Here is an 18027-nt window from a genome sequence, read left to right as displayed (position 1 = left end):
ACAGGATGTGAAGGAATAGTTAAAAGTTTAGGCTGAAAAACAGAAGAATAATCATTGTAACAGAGAATTAAAACCAGAGGTGTAGTCCCCAAATTGTCAATAATGATTTTTTTTGAAGAGATTATGAGATACACTTTCTTTTTATATTGTACATTTCTAAAATGTTTGCGTTTTCAAATAATAACCATGCATTACCTTTGAATCGGAAGGAAATGAAAATGTTTTCAAATACCCATTCTCTTCATTCTCAGTATCTCCATTAAAGTTTTGTTGTTAATCTCTTCCCTAGACTCTACCAAGCTGGAATCTCAGTCTTCCACCCCGAAGACATTTGCTACATTGCCACCAGAACTCCTCATGTCTAGTCCCTGGATGACTCCATGTTGCTTATAGAATGACATTCAAATTCCCTAGTAGGACTTGGAAAGCTCTTCATAAACTGGTCTCGGTCTTTGCAGCTTCATACCACACCCTTTCCTCTGACTCACACAGAGCTCTCATCACACCAGAATTCTTGTCAGTCTCTAAACACATAAAATCTTATATACTCTCACCTTCCTGTGGGCTGAAATGGCAATGAAAAAAGTGATCTTAGATAGCACGTGCTGAAGACGACAGAACCCCCTGACGACCTAGAAATCTGCTCTGCACTATTATGTGAGAAATATACTTATCTTGTGGGGTCACTTCACTTTGGGATCTATGTGTTACAGAGGCTTTGCATACCTTAACTAATACATGATACAAGGATATTTCCCTTTCCAGAACTGAAAGAAACAATTCTCCAGTAAAACAATTATTTTGTACCCAAAACCAAAATCATCATAGCATATTACTTTGCTCACTAAGGAATAATAACTACACAATCATAATAATCTAAATGTGATTATTAAAATTTAAAATTATGATAAAATTTATTAAGAGGAAAAGAGAAAGGAAATAGAATGGTGGCAGTAAAAAGACTATCATTTAGTTTATCTTGTCAAAGATACTGCTTAAAATTGATAAATGAAAAATTAGTATAAGTCCATTATTCATAACACAGAAGTAAATATATGATGAAAACAATGATGAACAAATAAACAAATGAACAAATAAAAAAGATGAAAGTGGTTGTCTTTGGGTAGTAGGTCTGAAAAATGGAGAAGAGGCAAAGAGGCTGGGCACGGTGGCTCCCGGCTATAATCCTAGCACTTTGGGAGGCAGAGGCAGGTGGATCACTTGAAGTCAGGAGTTCAAGACCAGCTTGGCCAAATGGTGAAACCCTGTCTCTACTAAAAATATAAAAATTAGCCATGTGTGGTGGTAGTGCCTGTAATCCCAGCTACCTGGAGGCTGAGGCAGGAGAATTGCTTGAATCTGGGAGTTGGAGGTTGCAGTGAGCCAAGGTCATGCCACTGCACTCCAGCCTGGGCGACAGAGTGAGACTCCATCTCAAAAAAAAAAAAAAGCGAAGAACTGCTACATATTGATATATCTGATTTTTAAACTATGTATTATTTTGATACATTTAAATATTTTAAAAGAGAAAATGAACATCAGTGAGATGGACTAGGTATGAAACAGCAGAATCGAAAACAGGAATACAATAAAATAAAGAGACTTGCTGATTTGAGATGGTGGAGTAGAAAGACAGACAAAGGGAAGAAGATGGTCTGCTGTCCTCAAGCCTTGCTAAACCCAGAACTTCAGACTTTATGATTCAGAGTAGCCCCCAAATGCCCAAGAAACATTTACAAATAAGTATACATAAAAATAATAATCAGGGATTCTATTAGCTAGCTGGACTTCGGTTTTATGGCTTCCCTATAGACCCATATACATTCTCCTTGGCAGATGCTAGCTACTGGAAAAACTCTCATACCTGTATTTGAGTTCCCAGAACCAGAATATATATGTGTGTGCATGTGTGTGTAGTGAGGGCATTCAGTCTAATGCAGCAGGAAAAGGGTAAGTGGGCAGCTAGGAATAGGGCAGATAGGGAAGCACAAGCAATACTGTAATAGGAAGACACAGAGATAGCAGAAATGTGGAGGAAAGAAAGGCAGTAAGTGGAAACATAGCATTTAGAAACATTAAGGTGCAAAGAAAGGATTTTGCTGCAGCCTAAGTAATCACAGAGACAGATCTGGAGGGCTGACCTCATGCATGACAAATACCTTTACTGCACTTCCAAAAGGGAACTGATCCTATCTCAAATGAGACTAATGCTATGCACTTTTAACAACCATTATAAACTCAGCCCTACTTGAAAGAAAGTCATGTACCTACCCTTTGAGGAGCATAAACAGGATATGAGGATGAGCACTAATATACTCCACAGTAGGACTTCGAGTGCCTATCTGTCTTCTCAGGATGTTGTTAAATATCTGGGTCACATCTTTTTTTCCCTGTTAAAGAAACAAACAGCAATTAAATTGTACACTCTAAATGGATGAATTGTGTAATATGTAGAATATATACATACATACACACACACCAACAGAAATGATACCATCCTTTCTAAAACATTAACATACTTTTCCCATATACTTCTAACAAGCTGTGCTTGCAAACACAGTCTACAAAATGGATGCAGCTCCTTGCAACAGGATTTGTGCTGGGGGAAATTTGACCAACTGGAAGTCTGTTTCCCACAGGGCACAGAAGGACATAAAGTGAATATGACAGAACTGAATTTTTTATTTTTTCACAGTCTACCTTTATTCAAGAAAAAAAATTATGATTAACATTTGTAAACCTTCATGAATAAGCAAGGAAAACAGATAAAGAAAATAAGTTAAGATTTTAGTATAATGTAGGTTAGAATCAAATTCCTTTTTCTTAGATCTACTTCCTTTTTTCTCCTTCACATTATCACTTCATTCACTATTCTTCACTCTAGTGCCTTGACTTAAAAAAAAAAGTGGTTTTCCATTAGGTGGAAATATTTGATCTAGGTGATCATAACAAATATATCTAGCCTAGAGGAATAGAAGACATCACCGAATCAGTGAGACAAAGGAACTCGATATGCAATCATGAATAGGGCTTCTTAGAGTCCTCATGGACAAGACCTGCACTCCCATACACCTTACAATCTGTCTAGCCTGGTTTTCCAAAAGAAAGCTTGGACTGGACCTGAGTACGTTATATGAAAAATAAGTACAAGAATTACTGATATGGTTTGACTCTGTGCCTCACCCAAATCTCATCTCAAATTGTAATCCCTATAATCCCTTTGTGTGGAGGGCAGGACCTGGTGGGAGGTAATTGGATCATGGGGGCAGTTTCCTCCATGATGTTCTTGTGACAGTGAATGAGTTCTCTTGAGATCTGGTGGTTTTATAAGGGGCTTTTTCCCCTTTGCTCATTCACTCTTCTTTCTCCTGCTGTCATGTGAAGAAGGTCTGTGCCTGCTTCCCCTTCTGCCATGATTGTAAATTTCCTGGGGCCTCCCCAGCACTGTGCAACTGTGAGTCAATTAAACCTCTTTACTTTAAAAACTACCCAGTCTCAGATATTTCCTTACATCAGTGTGAGAACATACTAATACAATGACATTGCGTTCTCAATCGGTATGGCCCTAGTTCTGGCCTTCATCTCTCAATTGAACTATGAAGGAGCTTACTTCAGTTACTGTCTCCACTTCTAAGCATCCTCACCCTGTAGAGTGAGCTAGCTAGAAATGCAAATCTGACCATGCCATCTCTCTCCTTAAATTCTTCAATGTTTCCCTTTTGCTTACAAAAAGGTGCAATATTTTCAAAGACTTGACAGTGGCCAACTTCTCCAGTCTCATCAGCTAACTATCATTTCCAATTCCTACATCAAATTCTTTTAGTATCAAATTGCTACACCACATATACACAACATTTTATGCTTCTATACCTTTGTTGATGCTCTTCTTTTTTTCATGAACTCTGTCATTCTTTAAGATTCAGTTTAGGAGTATTCTCCTTGGGATGAGTGCCCCTCTCTGTATTACAACCATGTCCTTTGCTATATCGATCAGTACTTCCTCTTCCCCATGACTTCAACCTCTACCTCCACAGAAGCAAATATTTATTGAGTGCTTACTCTGTGCCAGGCACTTATGCTAAGAGCTCTACAGGTATAATCCAATTTTCACAACAACCTTATTTTTTAAAACTTCATATTCTTTTTGGTAATTTTTTTCTGGCATGCATATAACAACCTTATGCAATTATAAACAAGAAATTAAGAATTTATAATATATGTTTTATAAATATGTACAAATATAAATATGTATATAAACATATTATAAATAAGGAAATTAAGGATTTGTGAGATTGCCTAGATCTCACCATCCTGTCAGATACTCATAAATATCTACAAGCACTAACATCATCTAAGAAAACATGACCTCAACAATTGAACTAAATAAGACACCAGGGACCAATCCTGGGAGAACAGACATATATGACCTTTCAGACAGAGAATTCAAAATCACTATTTTGAGGAAGCTCAAAGAAATTCAAGATAACACAGAGAAGGAATTTAGAATTCTATCAGATAAATTTAACAAAGAGATTGAAATAATTAAAAACAATCAAGTAGAAATTCTAGGGTTGAAAATGCAATTGACATGCTGAAGAATGCATCAGAACCTCTTTATAACAGAATTAATCAAGCAGAAGAAAGAATTAGTGAGCTTGCAGACAGGCTATTTGAAAATAAGCAATTAGAGGAGACAAAAGAAAAAAGAATAAAAAACAATGAAGAATGTCTATGAGATCTAGGAAATAGTCTAAAAAGGGCAATTCTAAGACTTACTGACCTTAAAGAGGAGGTAGAAAAAGAGATAAGAATAGAAAATTTTCTCTAAGAGATAATATCAGAGAACTTCCCAAGCCTAGAGAAAGACATGAATATTCGAGCATAAGAAGGTTATAGAACACCAAGCAGATTTAAACCAAAGACTACCTCAAAGCATTTAGTAATCAAACTCCCAATGTAAAAAAAAAATTAAATAAATCCTAAAAGAAGCAGGTGAAAAGAAAAAAATAACATACAATGGAGCTGCAATATATCTGGCAGCAGATTTTTCAGTGGAAATATTATAGCTAGGAGAGAGTGGAATGACATATTTAATGTGCTAAAGGAAAAAACCTTTACCCTAGAATAGCATATTTGGCAAAAATGCCCTTCAGGCATGAAGAAGAAGTAAAAACTTTCCCAGACAAACAAAAATTGAGGGATTTGATCAATACCAGACTCATCCTACAAGAAATGCTAAGGGGAGTTCTTCAATCTGAAAGAAAAGGATATTAATGAGCAAGAAGAAATCATCTGAAGGTATAAAATCCACTGGAAATAGGAAGCACATAGAAAAACATAGACTAGCATAACACTGTAATTGTGGTGTGTAAATTATTGTTGTCTTAAGGAGAAAGACTAAATGATGAACCAGCCAAAAATAATAACAGCTTTTCAAGACATAAATAGTACAATAAGATATAAAGAAAAACAACAAAAAGTTAAAAAGCAGGGGGATGAAGTTAAGGTGTAGAGTTCTTATTAGTTTTCCTTTTGTGTGTTTCTTTATGTAATTAGTGTTGTTATTAGTTTAAAATAATGGTTTATAAGATAGTATATGCATGCCTCATGGTAACCTCAAATTTAAAAAATACAATGAATACACAAAACATAAAAAAAAACAAGAAATTAAAGCATACCACCAGAGAAAATCACCTTCACTAAAAGGAAGACAGGAAAGAAGAAAAGAAGGAAAAGAAGACTAAAAAACAATCAGAAAACAAATAACAAAATGGCAGGAGTAAGCCCTTACTTGTCAATAGTAACACTGTATGTAAGTGGACTAAAGTCTTCAATCAAAAGACTTGGAGTGGCTACTTGGGAGGCTGAGGTGTGAAGATCACCTGAGCCCAGGAGGTAAAGGCTGCAGTGAGTTGTGACTGTGCTACTGTACTCCAGCCTGGATGACAGAGTAAGACCCTGTCTAAAAAAAAAAAAAAAAAGAAAGAAGGAAAGAAAAAAGAAAAAGAAAAAAAAAAAAGACATAGAGTAGGTGAATGGATTAAAAAAACAAGACCCAAATGATCTGTCGCCTACAAGAAAAACATTTCACCTATGAAGATACACATGGACTGAAAATAAAGACATGGAAAAAGATATTCCATGCTAATGAAAACAAACAAACAAAAAGAGCAGGAGTAGCTACACTTACATCAGACAAACAGATTTCAAGACAAAAACTGCAAGAAGAGACAAAGAAAGTCATTATATAATAAATAGAGGGGTCAATTGAGCAAAAGGATATAACAATTGTAAATATATATGCACCAAACACTGGAGTACCCAGATATATAAAGCAAATATTATTAGAGCTAAAGTGAGAGACAGATCCCAATACAACAGTAGCAGATCTTAGATCTGGAACATGACAACTTTTACCACTGTTATTCAACATAATATTGGAAGTATTAGCTAGAGCAATCAAACAAGAGAATGAAATGAAGGGCAAATATCATTAGAGCTAAGGTGAGAGATAGATCCCAATACAACAGTAGCAGATCTTAGATCTGGAACATGACAACTTTTACCACTATTATGCAACATAATATTAGAAGTGTTCGCCAGAGCAATCAAACAAGAGAATGAAATGAAGGTCATCCAAATTGGAAGAGAAGAAGTCAAATTATCCTTGTTTGCAGATCATATGACCTTATATTTGGAAAAAACTAAAGACTCCACAAAATAACTATTAGAATAGATGAACAAATTCAATAAATTGCAGGATACAAAAATCAACATACAAAAATCAGTAGCATTTCTAGATACTACCAGTTAACAATCTGAAAAAGAAACCAAAAAAGAAATCCTGCTTACAACAGCAACAAATAAAACACCTAGAAATTAACCAAAGAAGTAAAAAATCTCTGTAATGAAAACTATAAAAAAAAAGATGAAAGAAATTAAAGAGGATACACAAAAAAGGAAAGATATTCATTCCATGCCCATGGATTGAAAGAATCAATATTGTTAAAATGTTCATGATCTACAGATTCAATGCAATTCCTAACAAAATGCCAATGACATTCTTCATAGAAGTAGAAAAAACCATCATAAAACTTACATGGAACCACAAAAAACTGAGAAGGGCCAAAACCATCCTGAGCAAAAAGAACAAAACTGACAAAATCACATGACCTGACTTCAAATTATACTACAGAGCTGTGTAGTAACCAAAACAGCATGGTAATGGCATGAAAATAGACACATAGACCAATGGAACAGAATAGAGAAATGAGAAACAAATGTACACACCTACAGTGAACTCATTTTTTACAAAGGTGCTGAGAACACACATTGAGGGAAAAAGACAGTCTTCAATAAATGGTGCAGAGAAAACTGGATATCCATATGCAGAAGAATAAAATTGGACCCCTATCTCTTGTCACATACAAAAATCAAATCAAAATGGATTAAAGACTTATATCTAAGATCTATGTAACTATGAAACTACTAAAAGAAAACATTGGGAAAACCTTTCAGGACATTGGTCTGGGCAATAACTTCTTGAGTAAAAGCCCACAAGCACAGGCAATCAAAGGGAAAATGGACAAATGGGACCACATCAAGTTTAAAAGCTTCTGCACAGAGAAGGATACAATCGCAATCAACACCATCAATAAAGTGAAGAGACAACCTACAGAATACAGGCCTTCTATGAAAAGGGGTTCAACATCACTGATTATCAGAGAAATGAAAATCAAAACTACAGTGAGATATCATCTCACCCCAGTTAAAATGGCTTTTATCTAAATGTCAGGTAACAACTAATGCTGGTGAGGATGTGGGGAAAAGGAAACCCTCATATGCTGTTGGTAGGAATGTATATTAGTACAATCACTATGGAGAACAATTTGGAGGTTCCTCAACAAACTGCAAATAGAGCTATCATACGATTTAGCAATCCTACTCCTAGGTATATGCCCAAAAGAAAGGAAATCAGTATATTAAAGAGATATCTACACTCCCATATTTGTTGTAGTATTGTTCACAATAGCCAAGATTTGGAAACAACCTAAGTGTCCAAAAACAGATGACAAAATGAGGATAAAGAAAATGTGATACATATACACAATAAAGTACTATTCAGCCATAAAAAGGAATGATCTTCTGTCATTTGCAACAACATGGATGGAACTGGAGGCCATTATGTTAAGTGAAATAAATCAGGCACAGAAAGACAAACATCAGATATTCTCAGCTATTTGTGGGATCTAAAAATCAAAACAAGTGAACTCATGAAGATCGAGAAAAGCAGCATGGTTACCAGAGGCTAGGAAGGGTATTAGAGGGGCAATCGGGGAGGGATAGGGATGGTTAATGGGTACAAAAAACAATATAAACAATGAATAAGATCTAGTAACACCAAAGATAAATGCTTGAGAGGTTGGATACCCAATATTCTATGATGTGATTATTATACATTACATGCCTGTACCAAAATATCTCATATACACTACATACTATGTACCCACAAAAATTAAAAAGGAAAAAATAAATAAAAACCCATGCTCTCCAAATGCTCCCCTTCCAAAACCCAACCTCCCCCTCTACCAGCCCCAAAAACTTAATAATATAAAAAACAATCTGCCAGGTGTGGTGGCTCACACCCGTAATTCCAGCATTTTGGGAGGCTGAGGCAGGTGGACCACCTGAGGTCAGGCATTCGAGACCAGCCTGACCAACGTAAACCCTATCTCTACTAAGAATAGCTGGGCATGGTGGTGTATGCCTGTAATTCCAGCTACTCAGAAGGCTGAGGCATGAGAATTGCTTCAGCCCTGGAGGCAGAGGCTGCAGTGAGCTGAGGTTGTGCCACTGCATTCCAGTCTGGGCAACAGAGGGAGATCCTTTCTCAAACAAACAATCTAATTAGAACTTGGACAAAAGGCTGGGTGGGGTGGCTCATGCCTATAATCCCAGGTATGAAATTACTTTGGAAAGCTGAAGCAGGAAGATTGCTTGAGCCAGGAGTTTGAGAATAGCCTGGGCAACATAGCAAGAGCCCATCTCTACTGTAAACAATAAAATTAAAATAAACAAAAAAGAGAAAATGGGTAAAATACATGAAGAGACATTTCACTAAAGAGGATATACAGATGGCAATAAGCACATCGAAGATGTTCTACAATATTAGCCATTAGGGAAATGCAAATCAAAACCACAATGAAATATTACTACATATCTATCGGAATGGCTAACATAAAAAACAGCAATATCAAATGCTGGCAAGAATGAAGAGAAACTGTACTCACACATTGTGATGGAAATGTAAAACAGTACAGCCAATCTAGAAACACTTCAGCAGTTCCTGAAACAGCTAAACATGCAGCTAACCATAATAGCAATTGCGCTCTTGGCATCTATCACAGAGAAATGAAAACTTATGTTCACACAAAAATCAATTAGGAGGTGAATCTTCAATTTAAAAGGATACTTCAAAATCAGTTGCTCTCATAATTTTAAAACACTAAAAAATGTTTATAGGCCAGGCACAGTGGCTTATGCCTATAACTCTAGCACTCTGAGAGGCCAAGGCTGGAGGATCAGTTGAACCCAGGAGTTTGAGACCAGTCTAGGCAACCTGGTGAAACCCCATCTCTATTAAAAAAATACAAAAATTAGCTGGGTGTACTGGCATGCACCTATAGTCCCAGCTACTTGGGAGATTGAGGTGGGAGGATCACTTGAGCCTGGGAAGTGTAGGTTGCAGTGAGCTGAGATCATGCCACTGTACTCTAGCTTTGGTGACAGAGTGATATCATGTCTCAAAAAAAAAAGTTATATTTCATAAATTGTATTTATATTAATGTTAAAGACTATTTGTTATATAAAAAAAGATATAGCTGTAAGCATAAATTGATTTTAAAATGAAAGAAAGCATCTGTTTTATTCAAACTTTCTAGACCCTACAGTGTAATATTACAGAATAAATATCAACCCTCTTTGAAATGTCATAGGAACATGTTTTTCATACTTCCCAGTGAAATGCCACAAGAACATTCCATACAGCATTCCAGTGAACAGTAGAAATGAAGCTCCACAGAACTCTATCCAACTTTTACACAGAGGACAACATTCTTCTAGTTCATTAGCAAATGTGTGCAAAGGCAAAGGAAGCCCCCTGTGGATAACAAAAACAAGTTCTGCTACCAGGGACCACTTCTCAAAACAGAGGAAAGGATTAGAATAGAAAGGATTATAGAACACTGAAACAGGTACAAGCTGGTGAATAATGATCTCTACATTATACGTTAATCTTTATAGCTGTCAATTTGTCATGCCAATCTAACTCGAGTGAAACCTTAACTATTTCAAAACCAGTTTTTTGCAACCCACAGGCTGCCAGATCTCAAGCTCTGGCCTTAGAAGTGGCCAGAGAAAAAGAAGGCAAAACCCTCAAAGTATCTTTGATAATAAATAAGCAACATCCAGAAGTGATCCAAAATGCCAAAAATTAGCTGGCAATTCTAAGGTTACATATAATGTAACCAATAAGATCTCAAACCTGAGGAAGCCCTTGTGTTTGCTGGCAAATTTCAAAAAGGTCAGCCTTAATATGGAATGCTCCACAATTATTTGCTGAATGAATGAATGATATATATGGAAATATTAACTAAAATCAAACAAGAAAAGAGAAAAGGAGGGAAGAAAGAGTTGGTGAACAGCAGTCACAGCAACCAGAATAATTGCTGAAAAAGAGCATCTCTCTTGGATAGCATAGATGAGAAAAGGCAAACAAGATGAAAAAAGGCAAAGACTAGAAAACATCCACTTTAAAACACAAGCCATTGACTTGTATACAGACTATATATAAAGAATTCTCAAAATTCAGCAACCAAATTCAAAAGAGGCAAAAGATCTGAACAGACACTTCATAAAAGAGATATGGTGGCAAAAATGTATATGAAAAGATGCTCAACATCATTAGTCATTAGGGAAATCCAAATTAAAACCACAATGACATGCCATGAATCCTTATTAGAATGGCTAAAATAAAACAATAAAAGAAGACAAAAAGTTGACATTCCCCAACAGTCCTACTCCTACGTATTTATCTAAGTGAAATGAAAACCTATGTTTACACTAAATACTATACATAAATGATTACTGCAGCTTTAGTTGTAATTGCTAGAAACTGGAAATATGTAAAATATCCCTCAAGTGGGGAATGGATAAATGATCTGTGGTCCATCCATGCAATGGACTGCTACTCAGCAATAAAAAGCAACAGACTCCTAATACATGGCAATGACATGGATGAATCTCAAATGCGTTATGCTGACCAAAGCCAGGCTCAAAAGGCTACATACACATGATTCTGTTTACCCAATCCTTTTGCAATGGTGAAAATATAAGGACTGAAAACTGATCAGTTCAATGGTTGCCAGAGGCCAGGGACAGGCAAAGGAGCTGATTACAAAGGGGCATAGGAGAATTTTTTTAGGGTGATGGAACTGTTCTTCATTACAGAACTGTGCACTAAAAAGGGTGAAGGTTACCATTTATAAATTGTATCATAATTTTTAAAAATGAAAATTATAGCCACTGAAGTAATGGACTTCTTTATTCTTGCTGGTGTGTTGGGGGGCAGTTGAGGTGGGTGGGAGCAGATGGTTGTGCTGAATTTCAAGCAGAACTAGATAGGCAGAATGGTCTGCAGGGTAAGGGGTGGCCACTGAATGGATTAGTGAGGAATCTTGCTGGGGACTAAAACTCAAATCGAATACAGATATTGGGAAAGATTTAGGGATCCAAAATATAAGCTAGCTCAAAGTTGCTCTCAAAAATATTTAAATATAATTAAGTTGACATATTACATGAAATCCATCTGTGGGAATTTATGTGGCAGTTATCTTCCCCACTGCCCCAATATGGTTGCCATTCTATTTTCTCTGCAGGCTGGCTTCTTCTGTTTCTTCAGTCTACATAGTGAAAAATATGGCACTGATGGAAAAATACCTGGCTAGATACTGGGGTTCTGTCTCAATTCTAGTTCCAGAATTCCTGCTGAAAGCCTCTGGCCCTCTTTTGGTCAGATATCCACCGGCAGATCAGTCAGCTGTGTGTTGTCCAGGGTATCACGCCACCCAGATGATTGTTCCCATGGTAACCATGTGAGTGGAGAAGGAGGGAGCATTCCCCAGGAAACAGAGGAAGTGGGCAGACAGAACACTTCATACACAGCACAAGTAGTTTTCATCCTTATGCAGACTACATTTCTTAAAATGTCTGGTATGATCAAACAAATGGTCGCTGTCTTAATTTTATTACAAACAATTACAGGTTTCATATCTAATTAAGAGCCTGATGCCAAATGCCGTTTTTAATCACCCAGAAATTATGTGCCTTTGTAGGATAAAGGGCTTCTAAAGCAGGTATTCATTAATTTTAGGCTAATAGGGTAATGATAAAATAAAATTCCATTTTCTATGACATAGTATTTCCCTACCTGAGATTGTAAATTCTTTAATTTGTCCAATAATGGGCACAAAATATATAAACAATCAAATAAAATCAAGACCAAATATAATTAAATAAAATCAATGGCTAACACATATAGTAAGCATTTCAAATTGTTAAATGTATGAAGTACAGTCAAAGCTGGTATTTTAAGGCTTTACAAGTTCTGTTACGTTTTTACAGTAATAAAACCACTTTAATCAGGTCCAGGGAAGAGAAAAAGATTTTTAGAGGATAAAAATTTACAAAATGTAGGACTACAAAATGGCTTAATGAAAAGTGGAAAAGCTGATCCTGGTGTGTTTGTTTTGCTATTTTTTTTTTTCTTTTGAGACAGGGTCTCATTCTGTTACCCAGGCTGGAGTGCAGTTGCACAACTTGGCTCACTGTAGCCTTAACCACCCAGGCCCAGGTGATTCTTCCACCTCAGCCTCCTTGAGTAGCTGGGACAACAGGCAGGCATCTCCTGCTAATTTTTTGTATTTTTTGTAGAGACAGGCTTTTGCCGTGTTGCCCAGGCTGGTCTCAAACTCCCGGGCTCAAGCAATCCTCCTACCTCAGCCTCCCAAAGTGCTGGGATTATAGGCGGGAGCCACTGCACCAGGCCTGTTTAGCTAATTTTTTCTTAATGTAGCAAGAAATAATCACTAGGGATTAAGTTACCATAGAAGACAATTTTCTGCTTCTTTGAGCTGCCTATTCAGCCCGAACAGTTCACTTTGCATCCACCCTAGTCTTGCAAGGCACACCTGCCTTTAAAATAAATGTATCAGACCTTATAGGCAATAAATTTTTCCTCCTTTGATCTCTTATCACATTGTATTTCAAAACATCAAAGAGTCTAAAGCTATGTCTTGAATAGTAGCCAAACCTCAAAAAACACAGCTGAGTTTGATCTTAAGCACACAAAATCAGAAGCCTTGCAAACTCAGCCACAACTCATTTTTTGAACCTCACAATAGTATGCTGAAATGGTTCTTTTCTGTCTGCATTTTAAGGCTTAAAGGATTAGATAAAAATGTATAGCTGAATAATGAGATTTTTATTTAACCCAAAGGCCAACCTCCTAACTAGCCATTATTCACATGATGGCAGCAGTATCCTCCAGTATTGTCCCCACCCCAATGGGCCACTTTCCTCTAGATTATGGACAGAGAAGTGGGTTTGTCACAGATTCCTGAGTCAGTCCCTGCCACCCAATCTAAGTCAGTGCTGCCAGCCACCATCACTGCTGTCAGCTCAGGGTTCCAAACCTCTGCTCCCAGCACCCTTCAACCCCTATTCATTGTCTTGTTTCCTGCAACTGCTTATTTTTTCAACACGCAGTTTACTCCAAGTGTAAGAAAACCACCCCTTCTTCACTCAACATGTATTATTAGTACACAGTTCCTTTACAAAGGTTTAAGGTGAACAAAGGATAATTACAGCACGGTGCAGAAACACCTTTTATGAAAGGTTCCTCAGTCTTCCTGATCATCTTTCTCCACAAACACCTTCCTTTTGCCATGGTTCTGGATCCCTCTCTCTCCCTCCCTCCAAACCATTCTTCTATCTTTCTTATATTTCCTACTGCTATCAACTCTAGCCAAAAAGGGCATTTCTCAAATTTCTGTTACTTTATTCTGCCAAGGAAATCTAAGCTTTTTATTTCACTCTTTTCCTTCCAGACATTGCCTGGAGACTTCAGCCTTTCAAATTAACAAAAAAAAAAAGCCAATCAAGGTATCTTCTAAGCAAAAATTCACTTTTTTTCACTGTAAGGAATGTGCCATTATCCTAGGTATCTGGCAAAAGCTGTATGCATCTTTAAAATAATAATTTTTCCTTTCTGTTATTAAAACATACCAGAAATTTTACAGTCAAATGACTGTTGTGCTCTCCAAAGAAGCACCATGAGAGGGTATTCACTTTCTGAAATCATATGATCATCACTCCAAATAGCTTCAATTATCTTCTAAACAATGTACTAATTCCTCCAGAAAAATGGCTCACTGGTATGTTCCAAGACACCTTCTTTTGGTCCAATTCTTTTACCTCTGCTTTGAGTTCTCATTCTCATTACTACATTCATTCAATCAACTCACAAATTAACATGCCACTAGGTATGGCAGACACAGTCCTAGTACCCAAGTAATACAGAAGTGACTATCCCAGTGCAAGCCATGAACCAAGGCTTGCGGGGGGGGGGGGGGGTCTGTGTCATTGGAGTAAGTCTGAAGTCAGAAGGAATTTTATCAAGCTGTCACTAGCTTATATGGATACTTTAGGCTTGAAAAGGACAGTTGTCGCCTGCAGGCTGATCATCCATGCCTCTAGTTCATAGAGATAACATAGTACATTTCTACAAGTAGGCTAATAATGCTGCCTCCCTCCTGAAAATATTTATGTAGTTGGAATGCTTAAAATTGAACTGTACTAAACTCTCACTCCTTTTCACTCATTCATTTATTCATTCAACCAAGAAGTATATATTTTGCTATGGGCTAGAGGAGGAGGACAGCTGCATCTATGGAGTGTCACACTCGTTTATAATTGTGTTCTAGGCATGTGTCACATCAACTGAATAAACAAAGTTAAGAATTACCTGCTATCTTATCATCACAATAACACATTTTCATAATAGTTTTGAATCATCAGTTTAAAAACTTATTATATCTAGTATATTATTCCAGAGAGAAGGCAAGAATATAATGCATTTTATTTTAACAAGTAATCTGTAAAAGTAATCAATTTAACTCTGCATTTGAAGTCTTAATCTTCAGCTATATGGAAAATTCAAATGTTCAGAAAGACACTTTTCTCCAAGGATTCCAGAGAATAAAATTTACTTGATAATAATTTACAAGTCTATTTTAGGCAATTAAATGTCTTAATTCTGAAATAATTTTTAAATGAACTTCTTCTCACAAATTTTGATTTATATTTCATATGACAAGTAACAAGAAGGAAAACTTGCACAACTGTTTCTTACGTTCCACTTGTGTTATTTGAGCCACTGCCAAAGAAAGTTGTGAGGTATCCAAAGTTTTCTTTGGTATACTCCTCCCTAACTCCCCAATTCTTGGACAGCACTTTCAAGCTATGAGTCTCTGTGGCTACTCAAGGCTTCTCCAGGTCACTGAACCTGAAGACATCTCATCCCTGACTCATTCTTCAAAACATAACCGTCCTTAGTCATATTCCTTCCAGCACTCCACTGCAAATTGGGTTAATCTCATAAACTAACTCAAGTGTACTTATGAATTAATGATGACAGTAGGTTAATATGCTGCTGTTCTCAGAGAAATGAGCCAAAGAATAGTAAATTTATAGAACTAAAATACTATAAGAATAGGAAATCATTTTTCTATTTATGGTCACTGACCAACTAAATATTAAAAAAATCAAGGGTTATGACAAAAAAAAAATCAAGGGTTACAACAAAAGCAAACCAGCTTACATTTAACTTTAGTTCTTCAGTTTGAGAAAAAGAGGAAATGGAAAAATACTACTACTTGACATGTGTATACAGTTTGCATTTGTATTTAATGTCCCTATATAATACAATATATATATGTATATATTTTTATTTAGTTTAATATTTAAAACAATGCTGTAAGTTCATATTATTCCTATTTTATAGATGAGAAAACTTAGGTTCAAAGAGGTTAACTTACTGACAATCAAATAGCAGAGCTGGGACTCTAAATAATTCTAATTCCAAGTCAAGTGTTTTTTCACTATGCCACAGCTTCTACAAGTGTTCATAATACCTACTTTTAAACTAAATAAAAGAAACAGAAAAGTATACTACATACAGAAAGACTATACTTTGATTTCACATATAGCTTGTTTTCAAAGGAAATGGGATCTAAGATGGAGAGGGAGAGTGAGCAAGCCAAGCAAGAGGAAAAGAAAAAGATCATGAGTCAGGAAATACCAAACACAGAGAAAGAGAATAAGGAAGGGAAAGAAAGAAAAAGACAGCTGTAACTGAAAGAAAGGATGAGCTGAAGTCCAGGCCCTTCCAGGTCCCCTCTAGGTCTTGCTTCTAGCCACATGCAGACTTCACGTCTCCTGGCTCTACACTCCTCCTCCTCTGTTTCGGCTGCTAAAACTCTTCCCTGGTCTAACTTGCACAGAGAGCTGTGGGCTACTATTTCCACAGATCCCCAGAGCCCTGACCCTATCTTGGTCTAATCATGGCAATCACTGTTATTAGTTTTCCTTCCACTTATTCAGTGAACAAAACTAAAAGCAATTCACTTTAGAAATCTGCATATCTCCTCTATCTCTGAGAATTAATGAAGACCCAAGCACCTGCCTGATACTAACAAAAGTATTATGGCAGAAACAAAGCAACAAAGCCAAACCAGGACTTCTGTCACCTCAACAGTCAATGCCCAAAGTTGCCTATGTATCCATTTCTCACTGAAAAATCACTATCTCTGAGTTACACAATAGATAATAAAATGACTACACATAGTCACCACTTACATTTCTAAGTTTTTGTTTTAGTTAGTCAATTTATTATTTAGGTAAATTAGGTATAATTGCTTTCAAAAGGAGATAAACATCCTATATTACTAGCATTTAACACATTTCTTAAATAATTGGCATAATACGTTAATTAAAAGAACTGTCTGAATTTGAAGCTCTTAGTAAGTGAGTGACTTTGGGCAAATTACTTAATATCTTTGAACTTTAGGTTCTTCATCTATAACATGGGGCTAATAAAGCAGTATTAAACACAAAGATAGTTTTTAAATAAGTTGAGTGCTTGAAAACATACCTGGCATATAGCAAGGACTCAACAAATATTATTTCTTATTGTTACTTCTATTAGCCATTAGCTTTGCCACCTAGCTGCATGAAACTTAACTATAGTATACCTTTTTGCTTTTTTAAAAAATAGATTAATTGTAGAAGTTTTAGAAAAAACTTTAAACCCTATCTCTACTAATAATACAAAATTAGCCAGGTGTGGTGGCACACGCCTGTAGTCCCAGCTACTCGGGAGGCTGAGGCAGGAGAATAGCTTGAACCAAGGAGGTGGAGGTTGCAGTGAGCCAAGATTGTGTCACTGCACTCCAGCCTGGGCGACAGAGTGAGATTCCGTCTAAGAAAGAGAGAGAGAGAGAGAGAGAAAGAGAGAAAGAAAGAAGGAAAGAAAGAGAAAGAAAGAAACAGAAAGAAAGAACAAACTTTAAAAAATAACATATGGAAAGCAACAATGAAAAGTAGAAGTTGAATAGTGATAGATATATATTAAAATTGAAAAGCAGCACTGGCATCCTTTTACAACTGGTTTACCTCAAAGTCTATCAGCTGCAGGTCAGCTATCAGTGTCACCAGCAGGCCACTGTTGTAGAGCTCCTGTGCCAGCTGAGCCACTACTTCTGTCGGGGGTTCCTTTTCATTTGTACCACACAGAATTTCTTTCATTGCTTGCAGTGATTTTGACACTTCTTCTGAAGCCTAGTGAGCAAAACATATGCTAACAGTTAAAAGAATAAAAATTTTTAGGCCATTAACAAACGAGTAATCAAA

General features: G+C 36.5%; 1 protein-coding gene across 5 annotated transcripts in view; it reads right to left on the bottom strand.

Moving 5' to 3' along the window:
• Window positions 1-18027, bottom strand: part of CAB39L (calcium binding protein 39 like) — a 151451-nt gene that overhangs the window by 58773 nt on the left and 74651 nt on the right. For all 5 annotated transcript variants that reach the window (XM_012465120.3, XM_012465121.3, XM_064373571.1 and 2 more), the window contains 2 exons: window positions 17791-17955; window positions 2272-2390 (listed from right to left, as the gene is read on the bottom strand). In XM_012465120.3, the coding sequence (XP_012320543.2) occupies window positions 2272-2390; window positions 17791-17955 (284 nt within the window). The remainder of the gene's footprint in view (window positions 1-2271; window positions 2391-17790; window positions 17956-18027) is intronic.

This window comes from Aotus nancymaae, unplaced genomic scaffold, assembly GCF_030222135.1.
Source record: "Aotus nancymaae isolate 86718 unplaced genomic scaffold, 86718_ANA_hifiasm-v0.15.2.pri h1tg000009l, whole genome shotgun sequence".
In the NCBI taxonomy this organism is placed as follows: Eukaryota; Metazoa; Chordata; class Mammalia; order Primates; family Aotidae; genus Aotus; species Aotus nancymaae.
Note: the sequence above shows the minus strand (reverse complement) of the source record. Positions and strands in the feature narration are given on the sequence as shown.